At 47.5% G+C, this 18,213-nt stretch overlaps 1 protein-coding gene across 3 annotated transcripts in view; it reads left to right on the top strand.

Annotated features, from left to right (window-relative positions):
* Positions 1 to 14,262, top strand: part of CHRD (chordin) — a 48,804-nt gene extending 34,542 nt beyond the window's left edge. For 2 of the 3 annotated variants that reach the window (XM_035133670.2, XM_035133672.2), the window contains 10 exons: positions 273 to 517; positions 1,052 to 1,165; positions 4,566 to 4,772; positions 5,686 to 5,779; positions 6,254 to 6,313; positions 6,911 to 7,014; positions 7,897 to 7,999; positions 9,465 to 9,619; positions 10,082 to 10,175; positions 11,563 to 14,261. In XM_035133670.2, the coding sequence (XP_034989561.2) occupies positions 273 to 517; positions 1,052 to 1,165; positions 4,566 to 4,772; positions 5,686 to 5,779; positions 6,254 to 6,313; positions 6,911 to 7,014; positions 7,897 to 7,999; positions 9,465 to 9,619; positions 10,082 to 10,175; positions 11,563 to 11,621 (1,235 nt within the window). In that variant the 3' untranslated portion in view covers positions 11,622 to 14,261. Of the gene's footprint in view, positions 1 to 272; positions 518 to 1,051; positions 1,166 to 4,565; positions 4,773 to 5,685; positions 5,780 to 6,253; positions 6,314 to 6,910; positions 7,015 to 7,896; positions 8,000 to 9,464; positions 9,620 to 10,081; positions 10,176 to 11,562 lie in introns of all 3 variants that reach the window. The other variant, XM_035133669.2, reaches the window with a different exon arrangement.
* Positions 14,263 to 18,213: the final 3,951 nt, after the last annotated feature.

Below are 18,213 nucleotides of genomic sequence, written 5' to 3'. Positions count from 1 at the left end.
CAGACTTTCTGACTACTCTGCACCTCTCCAGCCCTCCATTGGAATGTTGAGTTTTGTTAACATTCCGCAGCATCACCCTGACTCAGACAATCGGTTTTAGTCTCTTTGTGGACGTTATCTTGCCAAATTCAGATTATGAAAAATTCCTATAAAGCCCAAGATGGCAAAAGAGGCTTGTGATGCCTTAAAGACCAAGAAGTCTATTAAGATGCGTTTGGCATGTGGCAGTGGACCAGCCTCTCAGCATGTAACCCTTGGCTTTTGTGCTACAGAGCTTCCTGTCCCACTGGCCGGCCAATTTGTGTCCCCTCCTGTGCGCACTGGATCTGCTGGGCATGCCTGGGTATCCCTGGACGACCACTGCCACCTGCACTACGAGATCATAGTAGCTGGCCTTGGCAAGGCGGACGACGGCACCGTCAGCGCTCACCTTCACGGCTTTGCGGAGCTGGGCGAGCTCCGGGAGAGCAGTCTGCGGGAGCACAAGCGACTGCTGCGGGGCTTCTATGGCACAGAGGTAAGGGGAAGGGCGGTCGCTCAGGGGTGGAGCATCTTCATTGCATGCAGAAGCCCCCAGGCAGAGATGCGAGCTCCCTGGGGTGTAAACCTTGGCAGTGTGTCTGGAGGTCCTCAGCTGCCCGGGCGACAAGACCCCCCTCCTTGGCCTTGCTGATGTGGTCCAAAGGAAAGCAGAGCAAGACTTTTGGTACCAGCTTGGCTGCAGGAGTTGCCAGAAAGAGGCATGCAAGGCACCACCCAACCGTCTTAGGGACTCCGCTCCGGATTTGTATAGAGTTTGCTCCTAAACCTTTTCTTCTTCCAAAGATGTGGCCTGGGCCAGCTTGGCCTCTGCCCTTTTTTGTTTGCCATGATATTCTTCTTGGGAGGCAAAGGGTGCATTCTCCCAAAAAGGCCTGGCGAGTGATGGAGGCCAGAGTTTGCCTGCCTGTGTGTGGACACAAAACTAGCCCAAGGGGAGTGGCAAGAAGGGCCCTAAGAGACTAGACAAAGGATGATGCCTTTGCCTGATGGGGTTCTCCTTCTCATCTAGGCTCAAGGAGTAGTGAAGGACCTGGATGAGGAGCTCCTCCGGCATTTGGCTCAGGGCACAGCCTTCCTGCAAGTCAGCACTAAAGCGAACCCACGAGGGGAGATGCGGGGCAAGGTCAGTCGTGGTCACGCTGCTGTTTCTCTTGGGATTTTCTTGGGTTCCTCCGGACAACCTGTTTCTTGAGCATTTATCCTGGTTTGCTTGCACAAAGCTTATGCGGAGGTTAAACCATGTCCTGCCTTTACTGCAAAGTTGCTCTGTTTCTTTTGCAGGGAGGTTACACAATAATAAGCCTCCATCCTGAATTCATCCTGATCTTCTTGTGCAGTGGTTCCACAACTACCCATTAAATCATACACTTTTTCAATGTACCTGCCTATAGGCTCTGCTTTTCCAGGGATCATGCAAGCCTTTGAGCATGCGAAGAGTGCTTTTTTTACTCTACTAAGTTCTGACTCACAAGCAGCCTCCAACAACATTTGGAGTTAGAGGAGAGCTTTCAAAATCAAATGGTCTCATTTCCAGGGAGGCCCAAGTCTCGCCACCCATTACAAATTAGCCATTGCAGGCACACAGAAGCATACCAACTGTTTTTGCACCCTCAAATTGTCACATGCACAATAAGTTGGTAATATCACTGGGGCGTCGCAAGGATTGCTGAGATTATGCGTGCAGATCATTTTGCACATTCAGAATGCACTACAAAAATACTCTAGCAGAACAAAATACTCTCATCTTTCCTCATATGCTGACCTTTGTACAACTGTTCAGTGTTTGTAGTGGTTAAAACCTCAGACCCAAACCTCTCCCCAGACTCCATCAATGCAGTCAGTTTTCTCCTCAGCTTGGCTCCTTTCCAGTATCAGAGCGAAGCTGAGGTAAAAAACGGGGACGGGAAGAGGGAGAGTTTGGCTTCTCTCACTCTTGCTGTCAGTAATAATAATTTTAATGGGAAATTGGTATTATATTTGATGTAATTTGGCAATGATTTGTTAAAAATTTGAAAAACTAATAAATATCATTTGGCAGCAGCAACAACAGGGGTCCCCAAACTAAGGCCCGGGGGCCGGATGCGACCCAATTGCCTTCTAAATCCGGCCCATGGACGGTCTTGGAATCAGCATGTTTTTACATGAGTAGATGTGTTCTTTTATTTAAAATGCATCTCTGGGTTATTTGTGGGGCCTGCCTGGTGTTTTTACATGAGTAGAATGTGTCCTTTTATTTAAAATGCATCTCTGGGTTATTTGTGGGGCATAGGAATTCGTTCATTTTTTTTCAAAATATAGTCTGCCCCCCCCCCCAAGGTCTGAGGGACAGTGGACCGGCCCCCTGCTGAAAAAGTTTGCTGACCCCTGAGCAACAACAACAATTTTTAAAGAGCCGACCTTTCCTTTGTATATGAATAAGTCTGTACCCTTGAACGGCAAACATGGCTGTCCCTGTTTCACCCTCAACCATCATCACCTGGGGAGCTGTGAACTATCCCCAGAGTCTTTTAACTCTCCACAAAAATTGCCCAGAGGTTTGTCCCCACCAGGAACCTCCAAATTGCCTCAGGTTTTTCTTCAGTTAGGTTCATAGAGGTGTGAGGAGCGCCCCTAAAAACCTTGTCAAAGTGCTTTTAGTTCTGAAACTTGAAATACCTCAGGAACTCCAAATCGTCCCTTTTAGACAAATTCAGCGGCATCTTGAGGCAGAGCAGGTTATTGTTTCTCATTTCGGTTTTTACAAACTGTTCCCTCCTTTCTCCAAAGATGGCAACTGCCCATGTAATTTTTTTTCTCCTGCGGGAGAGTGAGAGCAGATATTCACATTTTTGTGAAGTTGTAGCAGCAGGGTGGGGCTGGCCGATCCTGTCACAAAATGGCGCCAGCCGAACCTTTCTTATCTACGTGTTTAAACTGCAGCGCTGTAAATAAAGCAGAAGATCATCTGCCTGACCTGATCCACTTGAGGCCGAGCTGAATTTGTGGATATTCCTTGCCAGGATAGATTCTTGAAACCCCCCCCCCTCCCTCCCAAGGACATTTTGGATAATGGTTTGAAAGCCCAGAGCTACAGAAGGCCTTCTAAACTGACAGTGGCTGAGGTCACACAGAGAGAGTGTTTCCAAAATTATTCTCTGTCCCTTAGCTGGTGGAGAAATTTAGAAGCGTGGCTAGGTGCCAGACCCTGATGCTTGCCAAGATCTTAAATTCTACACTTAGCATAAGGATTTTTGCATTCTTAGCAACTGCTCGCTGCAGGGTTTCTTCTCTGAAAGAGGCTTGCTGCTTTCAACTCCAGCGTGGCAGGCAGAAATTCAGCAGGTGAAGCTTTTCTTGACATGGCAGTGAAATGATGGAGAATGTTGAGCTTGCTGAAATGGTGATCTTGGTTGATCTTGCTGAAACCCAGTGTGCAAGTATTCCTGGTACCGCGCATGAAAATGTGAACAGGCCCCGACCCGGTTTTACTTTGGTCATGTGACCCTGGTGATGAGGTCAGCTGCATTGCCAGGAAGACCTTGCCACTGTCGCTTCCCCTCACTGTGGCGCAAAGGCAGGGCTGAACTGACCTGCAGTTACTTGCCAGTTGTTTCTTGGTGCTAACTCCCCTGGTGCCTTCACCGGGGAAATTGGTTGGGGAGATGTTTGACAGACTCTCATCTGCCTCGGCTTGCCTCTTCTGGGCCGGTGGCCAGCATTGATGAGGGCTTCCCAGAAGCCATGCTTGGCTGGGAGCCTGCTGGCTGTTTTGGCATCAGGAACATGTGCTTCCCTCCAATTGCCTTCTGAGCCTCGCTGGGGCTTCTTCTCGGGTGGAAAGGTATTGAGGCCCACCTGCCCTGCAGGGGTTTTGCAGTGCATCTTCTGCACACATCAACAAGGCAGGTCAACTGGGCTTGGATCCAAGGGTGGCTGCTTTGCATTCATGGGATGGACACAAAAATTGCAGTGGAGAGAGAGAGAGAGAGAGAGAGTTCATTAGCATGGCATGCAAGGGTGCATCCAGATCTATTTGCAAACAGAAGTTGTCGTGCCTTATCTCCTCCCCTGTGCAACCATGTCAGAGTGAGCCCGTCTTCCTAATGCCAAGCACAACATTCTGCAAATCAGATTCTAAATTCAGTTTACAGTCTTTAAACTCACCTCGTACTTCCGTTGGGCTGCTTACATTTTAAATTTCATTTTTAAATGTGCAGTTGAGTTGGCTGCAATTTTTTTCGTCGGTGACCTTCGCAGATAACTACTAAACCCTATTTAAACCTACTGCAGAACCGCACCGTATGTTTAAAGCACATGGATTCCTCCCAAAGAATCCTGGGAACTGTAGTGTCTTCTTAGCTATGTCTGTGTTTGTATGAGTTATGTGTGTTTTGTTTGTATTTGTATTGATTCTTGTGAGCCGCCTTGAGTCCCGGTTCTGGGGGAAGAAGTGGAATATAAATAAATGCTTTGCATAACGTTGGCCGCACTGCTGTCCATTTCTGAATCCGATGCTCCATCTCTGACAGCTGCTGTTCCCTTAGGTACACATTCCCAACCACTGTGAGGCGGGCGGCATTCGGCTGGCTCCAGAGGACCCTGAGGATGAGCTTCCAGGGGATCCAAAGCCCAGGGACCCTGAAGAGCTGAAGAAAGACCCCAGCTCCTGCTACTTTGAAGGGCAGCACCGGCCCCATGGCTCCCGCTGGGCCCCAGAGTATGACAAGAAATGCTCCGTATGCAGCTGCCAGGTGAGCAGAAAGGTGGGGCCACCTCCCAAAAGACCAGAATCATCCAAAAAAAATTAAACTAAGGTGCAAGTTTTGTACAAACAGGAAGGCGTCTGTGCTCAACAAGATCCCACTACAACAGCCTTTGCCAACTTGGAGCTCCCCAGAGATAGTTGGACTCCATCTGTCATGGATGCTTGAGCTAAGATTCCTGCATTGCAGGGGGTTGGACTTCCCAACTCTACAATTATATGCTTCTACGACTTTCATCAGCCCCAGCCTGAATGGCCAAGGGTGAGGGGTGATTGGGGTCAGGGCCAGCCATCCCGTAAGGTGGGAGAAGCAGCCTCATGGGTGCCTCACCTGTCCTCACACCTGCAGTGACGGCACTGGTTTCTGGGAAGATTTCGTGAGATCTCACCAGAACCTGCTGGCATTGCCAGTACTTCATGCCATCACCGTGCAGCCTAGGGAAGGGATGCTTCCACGGACTGCCACTTCCTGTTTTGATTCAAGCGGTGAAACGGGACACACCAGCCCTGATGGGAGTTGTAGTTCAGCAACATCTGGAAATGTCAAGGACTGGACTTTCTACCGAGCTACAATGGTCCTTCTCCGGACCGTTGCTCCTTTGCGAAAGGAGATTAATGTCAACACCTGCATGTTCATTCAGAGCTGCTGTTGTCTGAATAGCATTGGGAGGAGGGGTGCAGAATCACAGCCGCTCCTCAAAGTGTATCACTTCTAAGAAGGTAAGGGTGTAAGAATGGGCATGCAGGATCAGAACCCGGGTTGGAAAGAAGCAGATTCTCCAGAATTGTGTGCATGGGATTTGGCACCTTCCTTTCTCTGCCCGCTGCTTTTCAAGTCAGGCTTCTGAGGTGGAATGACTCTTCTCTTCTTGTTGCCTCCCCTCCCCTATCCTGCACCATAGAAGCGCACTGTTATCTGTGACCCTGTCCTGTGCCCAACACTCAACTGCACGCGGCTGGTGCACCTGAGAGATCGTTGCTGTCCTGTGTGCGAAGGTAACATGGAGTTGGGCGGGGCCAGATTAGAAAGTTGCAGAAGGAGAAGGGAGTTGGGAGGAGGGGATTCTTAGTCTTATATGTTGCAAATATCTAGAGGGATCCAGAGGTAGGGAACATGATGCATAGCAAGATTAAAGTCTTACCCCTGGATTCGGTATGTAAAAAGGCAGCAGTTTCCATTCTGACATTTTCATCAGAGTCAGCACTGTTTCCATTCCACTGCAGTTCAGTTTCTGCCAAATCCTAAGTTATTTGCCTCGGTCCCACTATTCAGTGTAACTATTTAAGGTATCCTTTACATAACTTACATTTATTTGTCCTCCACCCCTGGCCTAGATTGCCACAGGTTTCTCACTCCTGTGGTAAGAGGACTTAGCAGTTCCAGACACAGCGGCCATTGCTGCCCCTGCCCTATCTGTTCCCCGTGATCCTTTCATGTCTTCATGTCTCTCATCATACCTTCCTGAACAGAGGAGAAAGAAACCCCAGGAGGACCAAGAGCTGCTGAGCGAGCCCAAGACAGCAGCGAAGGTAAGGAGAAGGGAGGAAAAGCTTTTCTGCAAGCAGAGGTGGATTTAAGGCAGAACGACTGGTTCCACCACCCTGGGCGCTGGGCCTAGGGGTGACACAGCGTCACAACTATGATGTAGCCAGCAGTGGTTCCCAGTTGGAGGTCTGTGGACCCCAGAGGGTTCGTGTGACCCACCCAGGTCACCATTCACATAGCAATGTGGCACCATTCACATAGCAAAAACTACCATAGAGGTATCAGAATCTCCAAGAGAAGGGAGTCCACTCTATAAGTCTGTAATTCACCTCCACCAGTGGTGGAGAAGCAGCATCGGCGCCCATTTTGAGCCAGGTTATGTCCATTTTGGGCGAGATCTGGCCCAAAATCACGTGAGATCTTGCGGGGGCTGCACAAGATCTTGTGCAATTTGGGGTAGGATCTCACCCCAAATCGGCATGGAGTGAATTCTCATTAAAAAGCCACATCATCTCCTTGCAAACCAGTTGTAAGGAATGCTCAGTAAACAAGTCTCAATAATCTACCCTTTTAGAGTATCCGTGCAGAAGCCCCTTTCAAGACTTAGGAGATGCCCTCTGACCTTCCTTCTCCTATTGCAGGCTGTTACTTTGAGGGCGACAAGACGTGGCGAGGAGCAGGCACACACTGGCACCCCGTGGTCCCTCCCTTTGGCCTCATTAAATGTGCCATCTGCACCTGCAAGGTGGGCTCATCTCCTTTGCTTCTCAGATGCTTTATTTATGCTGGGGTAAACAATAAGCTTGTCTGTGGGCTTCTTTTAAAGCTTGGTGGCCATCACTGACTCACGGACATCCAAATGAAGCTGAATTCTGGATGGATAAAATAAAATACTTTTTCATGTAGTGCGGTTAAACTATGGATCTTACTTCCGTAGTAGTGTTTTGAGAGAAGGAAAAAAAAACCTCTTCTCTGTTCGATTTCTCCATGACATGTATAATTTCATAAGCTTCTATCATGTTGCCCCTTACTAGTCATTTTCTTTAAACTAAAAGTCCCCATTGCCGCAGAGTTTCTTCATAGGGGTGCCTCTCCAGCCCCTTGATCATTCTGGTTGTCCTTTTCTAAATCTGTCTTTATAATAATAATATTTATTTTATACCCCGCCCATCTGGCTGGGTTTCCCCAGCCACTCTGGGCGGCTCCTAGCAGAATATTAAAAACACAATAAAACATCAAACATTAAAAACGTCCCTAAACAGGGCTGCCTTCAGATGTCTTCTAAAAGTTAGATAGTTGTTTTTTCCCCCTTGACACCTGATGGGAGGGCGTTCCACAGGGCGGGCGCCACTACCGAGAAGGTCCTGTGCCTGGTTCCCTGTAGCTTCACTTCACACAGTGAGGGAACCGCCAGAAGGCTCTTGGTGCTGGACCTCAGTATTCCGGGCTGAACAATGGGGGTGGAGACGCTCCTTCAGGTATACTGGGCCAAGGACGTTTAGGGCTTTAAAGGTCAGCACCCACACTTTGAATTGTGCTCGGAAATGTACTTTGTGTACGCATGCAGATGTGTGCATGTGTATACCCTAAGGCTCACAGTCTGTACCTGCCCACACTCTTTGCACAGGGAGCCACGGGGGAAGTTCACTGTGAGAAGGTCCAGTGCCCTCACCTGACCTGCAGCAACCCCATCCGGGCCAACCCATCGGACTGCTGCAAGCAATGCCCAGGTGAGCCGAGCGTTCTGGGACAGCAAGTGGAACCAGGCCGCAGTCCACCAGCCGCAGGTCCTTTTGCTGCCATAACTCTGGTTCACGTGGGGTGGGATAAAGGGAGCGGCTGCCCCTGTGGTTTTTCCCAGCAGGAAAGAAGAGGTAGGGAAACCTGTGGCCCTGCGGATATTGCAGGACTCCAGCTCCCAGCTCAGTTTCTGCCAAGGGCACAAATCCAATCGGTGCAAGATAAGACATTGGTCCAGCAAACGACAGCTTGCTGGTCCCCCTATTCAGTCGCTGAGCTTCTGCCTCTCCCGTGACAACTCAGAAACTCAGGAGTTGCTGGAGGCCTTTCGTTCAGAGCATTCCCAACAAATAGCTGCCCAGCCTCTTGCAAGAGACTCTTGCTGAAGTTGCAAGCAAGACCACAGAAGCAGCTGCCAGCAACAGCAGTCCCCCTGCCTGTGTTTGCGATGAGTCACTCATTTAGCATGCTCTGGAACTCCCTGCCTAATTACAGTAAGCAGGCACCTTCAGCACACTGCTGGAAACTTTTTAGTTTCAGTGGGTCTATTCGGAGGCGAGATCTGGCTGCATTTGTGTTTTTCAATTTTTTAAAAAATGTTCTACTGTTCATTGTTCTTGACTGTTTTTAGACCCTTTTAATTTAATTTAACCGTCTTAAATGTGTTTTTAATTTTATTTTATTGTGATGTATCACTGGCGTGTTCACTGCCCCCTGGGCTCCTTTGCGAGGAAGGCTGGGATATGATTTAATGAAAAAAACATAAATGAAATTGCTCTATTTTCCTTGATGGAGCAGAGCTGTGCCTGGACTGCACCACTTCGGACGGCAGTGGGCGACTCACACAAATGAATATTCCTCTATATACAGTCATACCTCGGTTTAAGTACGCTTCAGTTTGAGTACTTTCAGTTTAAGTACTCGGTGGACCCGTCTGGAATGGATTAATCCACTTTCCATTACTTTCAATGGGAAAGTTCGCTTCAGGTTAATTACGCTTCAGGTTAAGTACGGACTTCCGGAACCAATTGTGTACTTAAACCGAGGTACACGCAAAGAAGCATTTACTGCACCTAGGGTTACTGAAACTAGCATGTCAGGGAGAAGGACGTGGTAGAACGTATATTTGATTTTTGCAGCGGGGCAAGCCTACAGTGTTGTGATCCTCCACCAGCAATCTGAAGTGGTTCAGCCCAGACACAGACCCCTCTCCCTCTGAGACCTTTTAAACTAGTCGTAGGTGTATCCTTAAACGCCATGGTCATGGGAGCAGACCAAGTCAGTATTGGGCAGGAAGTCTAAATCTTTCCTTTGAATTCTGCATGTGTTTTGTTCTCAGTGACCTCATGATTTAGGCATTTCGGGATGTTTTTTTTTCACCAGGGAGTGTCCTGGTGTTCATGGTCGCATCTTCCTCTCCCTTCCGACTGTTCTCTCTGTGTGTTCTTTCCACAGCCCCAGAGAGGAGTCCCTCCACCCTCTCTGACATGATGCAAGCAGACGGGCCCAGGGCCTGCAAGTTTGGGCGGCAGTGGTACTTGCACAACGAGAGCTGGCACCCCACCGTGCCCCCCTTTGGGGAGATGAAATGCATCACCTGCTGGTGTCTGGTGAGTGAGGGGCAGGAGGTGGCAGAGGAGGAGGAGGAGGGAGTTGAGCTGCAGGGGTGGGACGGCCCCAGGCCCCAGCTCAAGGTGGATTTTGGGAGCCTGGCTTCAGTACACTTTCTGTAGACTTGCTCTGACCACCAGCACCACCTCATACCACTCAACTGTCCCGAATTGAGCAAAACATTCCAGAGTTACAGGCTCCATCCCTGTTTCCAATTGGATCCTGGAATGTCCTCTTTTTTGATCCGGTACTTTGGTGGGAGTCAGCTGGCTCACACCAGAGCACTGAACCAAAAGACACTCGGGTTGTTGTTGTTTTGTCTCTCACTAGTCAGCCAGCTCCAGCAAGAGCTGAGGATCAAAACACGAGCGTCCCGATTTTGATCATCAGCGGGACGTTGGAGGGTATGCCAGCCCCAAGTTTTGGCTCTAGTGTAAATGCCTCTTGCTGTCCTTTTTCAGTCTGGGGAGACTCACTGCCAGCGCCAAGAATGCTCTCCTGCCTCTTGCTCTGGAGGGGAGAAAACAGAGGACAGCTGCTGCTCCAAATGCCACGGTCAGTAGGAGTGTAGTTCTGTGTAATATAAATGTAATATTATGATAATTATTATTATTATCTATGGACTTCTTCAGTGGGCAGAATATTTTAGTCCTGCCTTTTTATCAATATGAATGTGTTCTTAGCTTTTACTCTGCTTTAGTTCTGTGGTCCTTTTTGTTTTTTTTAAAAAGTAGAGCTAATAATTGTAGAATTGTAGAGCTGGAAGGGGCCACGGGGTCCACACCCAGCCACCCTGCACAGCAGTAATCTTTTGCCCAATGTGGGGATCGAACCCCCGACCCCGAGGTTAAGAGGCTCATGCTCTGCTCACCGAGCTATCTATAATAATAAACTGATGAGGACAGCTGTCAGGTGGAAGGTCTTGCTCAACAGAAGAAGGTTAGATTGCAGATCACTAGCCTTCCTTTCCAAACTGCTGGACGAGTGATTTCATGGGGCCTCAGTTGAGTCTGCTGCTGAAAACACAACTTGGAGGTTTCCAAGTTCCAGCTCCCACTAAGCAACATGTGTGTCTCTAAGATTGTGTTTCCAGTTCCCCCTGCGCGCGCGCGCGCACACACACACACACACACACACACACACACACACACGATTTGTTTAGCCTGCCTTTTCACCTAGACTACACCTAGAAAAGTGTGGGAATGTTGTGGATAGTAGGAGAGGATATATTGCTTAAATATTATCCTTCCTTGCTCATGCTAGTGAGCCATTTAGCAGAGCACATTCCCCCCTACACAGCAGGAGTAGTTTGCAGATTCGTTTGAATCTCTTTAGTTAAGCAATCCAGTCTGGCATGCCCAGATTGGATTATTCCTGGTAAGACCCCTTTTGATTCCTCTTAGAAAGCAATAAAGACACAACAGTCTTCCTTAAACAGTAACAAGAAGTTTACTTACATTCCGTTCACGGTATGATCCCTAAAGGCAGGCTTTAGCTTGTAATTACAGAAGAAGGTGTGGATTTATCCCATATGGGGATTCATCCCATGTGCTGCTGGCAGAGAGCCAGCAAACAGCATCAGGAAACAGGCATCAAGAAGGAAAGCATCAAGAGAGGAAGATGGCTATGTGACTGGCCCTTTTTGTGGGGTCTCCAAGGGTCATGCCCACCTACCTGGTCACATGCAGGAGAAGGATGTGCCAGACCAGGTGTAACAGGAAGTTCAACTGGTTGGATCAACACCCCCCCCTGTCTGTGTCAACTCTAGGCAAACAAGGAATGTTGTATTTGACTGCTACAAGGCTTACATCCCACAAGAAGGTGCAGAGTCTATTGCGAAAGGAAAAAAACAAAACACAACGAAGGCAGCTTTGAGTATAGCCTTCCTTTGCTTTGGGTCCTGTTCTCTTGTTTACTTACCCCTCCCTCCATTGCCTTGCAGCACCAGATGACACTCAGGAGATGCCACGAGAGGAAGCTAAGGATTCCTGGGGACACTAGCTGGCTGGCTGGACCAGGGAGCCCAGATGTCACGGTGGGCACTGCCAAGTGCTGGTAGAGCTGAAGAACAGGGCATTTTGCAGCTGGCGCTTCGCAAGACCTCCCCAAACCCCTCCATGTTGTGTTGGCTTCCTAAGTCAACAGAGGAGAGGGGGCGACTTCTGCTCTCGCCCCAGAATGAGCAGCCATCCTTTGGAGTGCCTGGCACCCTCTTGGCTCTCTGCTCCCTGCCTGGCACCAGCCTGACTGTCATATATATTTTGGACTGGCATCCGTGAAAGGAGATGGGGGATCCACAAACCTCTTGGGGACTACAGGTGGATATCAAGCAAGGCTATAATTGCAATGGAGAGGTGTGTGTGGCATCATCTGCTGGGACTCCAACAAATTCAAAGAGTGCAGTGCCTCCATCCAATTGTTTCAGATGGCTTCATGTCTTCAGTACGTCTTACATGGCCCACCCACCTGCCCATGAGAAGTGCCCACCCCCCAGACCAGCCTGTATATGGTGTAAAATTGTCACCCTCTGATGCATTTCTTTGGGGTCTGTTGTTGGGAAGGACTTGTTGTGTAATTTATGGTTTCCACGGGAAAGTTTCTGTTTGTTCCCCGCTCATCGCAATGCGGGAGGATTGTTACGGGAGATGATGTATTTATTAAAAAAAAAAAGAATCAGTGGAGAAAAGCTAGTTAGCTTTGGCAAGTGTTTTTGCGATTTCCCACCCTATCCCAAAGGTGTTTCTGTTGACTCGGACCAATGGCTTCAAGTTACAATGAAGGAGATTCTGACTCAATGCCAGGAAGAACATTCCGGCAGTAAGAGCTGTTCGACAGGGGAACGGTCTCCCTCGGAAGGTGGTGGACTCTCCTTCCTTGGAGGGTTTAAAGCAGAGGTTGGATGGCCGTCTGTCATTGATCCTTTAGTTGAGATTCCTGCAATGCAGGGGGTTGGACTAGATGACCCTTGGGTCCCTTCCAACTCTATAATTCTATGATTCTTCATATTGCACTCTTGGGCGCGGTCGGAGTAGAGCGCTGCTCTTACAAGAAGAACCTGCCGGATCAGGCCAATGGTCCATCTAGTCAACCATCTTGTTCTCATGGCAACTAACCAGACGCTTGTGGGAAACGCACAAACAGGACCCGAGTTCAAGAGCTCTCTTTATTGCTGTCGTTTCTAGGAACTGGTATTCAGAAGCATTTACTGCCTCTGGCCATCAAGGCAGAGAGTCAGGATGACGAGTAGCCACTGATAGCTTTTGGCATCGTGAATTTGTCTTTTAAAGCCATTCAAGTTGGTGGCCACCCCTGCCTCCTGTGGGAGGGAGTTCCAAAGGTTCTGTGCTGTATGAATAAGTCCTTTTTAAAATCTGTCTTAAATCTCCCGATGTTTGGCTTCATTGAATGTCCATTCACAGAGTGTTTGTTGTGGGGGAGGAAGGGAAAGGAGAATGTTAGCCGCTTTGAGACTCCTTAGGGTAGTGATAAAGCGGGATATCAAATCCAAACTCTTCTTCTTCTCTCAGGGCTCATCCATAATTTCCAGGAATGGGACCAAGAGGTTTTCCCTTTGTCCTACCACTTACCTACGGAAACCCCCTGCTGTTTACCACTGAATCTGAACAAACATCAGCTGGGTTTTCTGCAGATCAACCTTTGTTCCAATTTAGTAGTAAACAACGGGTTTTCCCAAGGAAAGTGACAGGTTGGGCCATAGTGTGTGTATAGGGGGGGGGGGGAACTGCTGGGGCAATCTTCCCTGGGAGCGTTTTCCGGGGGGTGCACCACTCACTCTGTCCTCCCCGAGCCAGCCCTGCACCGCTTTGTGAGGCTGGGATCTGATCAGACTTGGGGAGGGTGGCATGAGAAGGCCGTCGTCCTGCACCCTTTGAGCCTCACCTTCGAGGGGCTGGGATTGAAGAGCGTGTTGCTGTTGTGCCCTTCTCATGCCGCCTTCCCCAAGCCTGACCAAATCCCAGCCTCACCAAGCAGCTCAGGGCTGGTGTGTCACTCCAGCGGTGTTGAACCTCTCCAACCCATGCCTAGAAATTACAGGGCAAACAGGAGTGTGGATGAGTCCTCATCTTTTTCTTGAACTTAAAAGTCCTAAGCGCTGCAACCATCATTTGGGTGGCCCTTTGCTGAACCTTTTCCAGCTCTGCAATGGGTTTTTTTTTAATCTGCATCTGTTGTGGACAGTGATAGCTTGCAATTCCGTAGCAGCAAGCCAAGCTGTGTGCCACCCTCCGTTGCTTTTGCAGCTCTCTAATTCCTTGTCCTGAGTTGCGCTAGCTCAACTTAACACAGGGGTTCTCAAACTTTTTTCTCTGGGCCACACTTTCATAATGAAAACAAATGATTATTGACAAGGTAAAGGGTAGAGGTAAAGGACCCCTGGATGGTTAAGTCCAGTCGAATTTGACTACGGGGTGCGGCGCTCATCTCCATTTTCAGGCCAAGGGAGCCGGCGTTTGTCTGCAGACAGATTTTCTGGGTCATGTGGCCAAAACATTGGAAATCACAACTAAGATTGTCCTCAATTATCAGTTGACGCTCTTGCTCTCATTTTGAAAAGCTATCTATCCATATTCTGCAAATAAAATAATAATATTTTGATACTGTACTATATTACACTGAAATGTTTAAACGTTTCTTTGATGGTCCTTGAATCTTCCCACCACACTTGCCATCCTCTCCTGCCAGAAGCACTGACTTAAACGGGACCATTCTTTTGCAGTCATTTGGTGGGTCCAGTAATTATGGAGTTGCTACGCCCCCTGGTGGAAGGGATGAGTTCAAATTTCCCCGTATCACTTTCTTCCTGTTTCCCATGCAACATTTGGTGTAGGGATGGGGCACATGTTTAATATTCAGTGACTAAGGATGCTGAATAAAACAAGCCAAAGCAGTGAGCTACTTGCATTGGGTTGGGTACCACAGCCTGCCAAAAGATTTGCAATAAGAACATGCATACTCTCCAACATTTCTTTGATGAAAAAAGAGGTGCCCTATTCCCCTCCTCCTCCTCCTCCTCCTCCTCTGCTTCTGCTTCCCTGCCCATCTTTTTTTTAAAAAAAATAATTTTTATTGATTTTACAAATAAACACAACAATTTAGACACAACAAATACAAAAATCACAAGAAAAAATAACATTAACATTACAAAAATAACAATGAAAAAAATCAAAATACCATAATCCTTTTCCATTAACATTGTAAAGGGGGAACTTCCTCGAGTTCCCCCTGTCTGCGGTTCATTTCTCATTCATCTTTAGCAATTTCCAATTCATTATTTAAAACTCTTTTCCAATTTCAAATCTCTCATACATCAATTTATTTGACATAATTCTCAAACCCGCAGTTTCTATGAACTTCTAAATCTAATCTCAATATACAAATTTAGCATTTTTTTTAGATAAACTTTAAAATCTTTCCACTCTTCTTCTGTTGCTTCTTCTCCCCGGTCACGTAGTCCCACGGTCATTTCAGCCAGTTCCATGTACTCCATCATTTTCATTTGCCAATCTTCCACTGTTGGTAATTCTTGAATCTTCCAGTTCTTGGCTAGTAGTACTCTTGCCACCGTTGTAGCATACAAAAAGAAATTTACGTCTTTCTTGGGTCTTAACAGTCTGAGCAGCTTTCAACATATATAAAAACATAACAAAACATTAAAAAAAAAAAACCTTCCCTATACAGGGCTGCCTTCAGAAGTCTTCTAAATGCTGTATAGGTACTTATCTCCTTGGCTCGGGGATCACATAGCTCCATGCCCTGCAACATTTCTCCAATAAAAATAGAAGAACCCCTTAAGGAAAAGTGGGACATTCTGGGATAAAATCAGAAACCAGGGCAGCTTCTGTAAATCCAGGACTGTCGCTGGAAAATAGGGGTGCTTGGAGGGCCTGGTCTTGGTGCATCAGACCAAAGGCCCATACAGTCACAGCATTTTCTTGGCAATAGTTATGGAGATCAAGAGAATGCTTTGCAAAGCACATGTATGTTGAGAATCCAATATAGTGACAGCAAACTCAGAATATGGATTCTTAGGTAGCCAAAGCAGCATGCAGAAGGGGGGGGGATGTCTCCAGGCTCAGGTGATGGCAAGGTTTTCAGAAGTACACAAAATCTTTAGGACCAGTGGTGTAGCAAGGTCAGGTGGTACCCGGTGCAGACAATTTCTTGTCACCCACCCCATTGAAATCTAGTTTGACTCCCAAGAGACTGCGATCTACTCACAGTATTAAAAGACTGGCTGTGACCTACCCATTGTCATTGCCAGGAGTTGTTCAGCTTTTTTTTTTAGGGAAGGTTTGACCAAAGTTGTTGAGCTTTTTGGGGGGTTACGGGGTTTGGGTCCTGAGTTGAGGGAGCTTCTGCTTCTCTCCTTTCCTCTACCCTCCACTTCTTTGCTCGCCTGCCTCCTTCCCGTCCTCTCCCTGCCTGCCGGCATGCACCCTCCAGCATCCCAGGAGCGTGGGGCTGTCAAAACAAAGGGGGAAGGGGGAAAGACCACCAGCAAAGCAGCACAGCTCTGTCCCTTCCCCTTATGGATTGGGGTAGACGGGAGACGCAGGTGGGCAGCATGACAAATGTCACCACCACCCCTCGGAGATGACACCCAGGGCAGTCCACACCCACCTTGCTTCTGTTGGGATTTCACCATTGGGAGGTCCAGCCGGCAGCTCCCTCCTCGCCACAGTCCCAGTGATTCCCATGGAACACGACTCAGGGTCTCAGCAACCTGAGCACGCAATCAGCAGAGATGCCCACGCAGTTTCAGCAGAGATGATAAGGCAGCAGAGAGGCATTTTAAAGTGATTTATTTACAGCTATATTACAGCATGAAGAGAGAGCGAACGATGCTTTCTCTCTTCCATCAGATCAAACAGCTCAGAACAGAACCAGAAAGTAAAAGTCCAAACGGATATACCTAGACATGTGACATATATCAGCAGCAACATGCCTAAGTCTTAAGGTGGAACTGAATCTCCTGACATCACTCCCCCATTCTGTGAAACCTTAAGCTCAGCAGTTCCAAACTGTTGCTTTTGCATATAACTGTGCAACTGTTCTTTATTTACAACTTTGGACAACATATCAGCCAGAATTTCATTACCTGGCATGTATGATATTTGGACCAGTCCTTTCTTTATGCATTCCCTTGCACGATGTAATTTTATCTGCAAATATTTGGTCCTCTGCTTGCAACTCTCGGATGCTAGCAAAGCTAAACAGGACTGATTGTCTTGATATACCTGAATAGGACAAGACACATTGACTCCAATATCCTTGAACAGTTGCAACAACCATTCACAATCCATTAAGGAGAGTGAGAGAGCGTTGAGCTCTGCTTCACAGGAACTCTGACAAAGGGTTGTCTGTTTCCTGCACATCCAATCAAAAAGACAATGGTTGTATACATAACAAACACCTGAAGTGCTTTTGCTATCTGTGACATCACTACCAAAACTTGCATCTGTGAAGATTTCCAGACCTCCAGTCTTTTGACTTGTGAAACGCAATCTGTAGTGCATGGTTCCTTTTAAGTACCTACAAATGTGTTTCAAAGCACGCCAATCCTGAACAGTAGGATTGTTGACACGTCTGCTCAGCAAATTACAGCTAATAGCAATGTCAGGTCTTGAAACTCTTGCGATGAAGTTTAACTTACCTAACACACATCTATACAGTGTAGTGTCGGTAAATGGTTCTGCATCATCATCAACTTTATAACCTTGTACCATAGGTGTGTCAACAGGATTTGCATCAATTAAATTCAGTTGGTTCAGCACATCAGTAATCTTTTGAGTTTGGTGTACCAGAAAAGTACCTTCTTTGTTTCTCTCAACCTGTAGAGAAAGATAATTGGAAACCTCACCGAGGTCTTTCATATTGAAGTGTTCCTTCAACTGAGCAAGTGTACTCTGGTACAACTCTTTGTTCTTCCAGAAGAACAGCAAATCATCAACAAAACAAATACAATACAGTTTTTGCTCCCCCTCTTGTTTGACAAATACACATAGATCAGCGATATCTTGCTTAAATCCTTTTTTTAAATAATAATTTCTTTTATCACACAACAGCTTTTGTTTCCAGAGCAACAAGGTGGCAAGTCATACAGCTCAAGAGGCATAAAAACTGACAGTTCAATTGGTTTCAAAATTTGTTGCACTCACAGAGACACCTATTTTAAAAAAGAAGAAGTAAAAAGGGGGAAAGGAACCCTCTGTGGCTGAATGCTTTCCAAACCGATGACGCCCTCTCTAGACAAACAGCTGTAGCGTGAAACAAGCTGTCTCCCTACCAGATGCCCTGCAGATGTTTTGGACGATGAATTCCAACAGCCAATGATGAATTCCTCCACCAACACTGGAGGGCACCAGGTTGGAGGAAGGATGGTGTGGACCGGGCGACTTTGGACTGTGAGCGAGGGGCTGGGTGTCTTCCTTCTTGCAGAAACAAGAAATGAAATGTACAAATCTATGTTGCGACCGCACTTGGAATACTGCGTACAAGTCTGGTCACGTCACCTGAAGAAAGATGCTGTCAAGCTAGGAAAGATTCAGAAAAAGACAACCAAAATGAGCAG

The sequence above is a fragment of the Zootoca vivipara genome, chromosome 5 (assembly GCF_963506605.1).
Source record: "Zootoca vivipara chromosome 5, rZooViv1.1, whole genome shotgun sequence".
NCBI lineage: Eukaryota > Metazoa > Chordata > Lepidosauria > Squamata > Lacertidae > Zootoca > Zootoca vivipara.
This window is presented reverse-complemented; position numbering and strand designations above follow the sequence as displayed.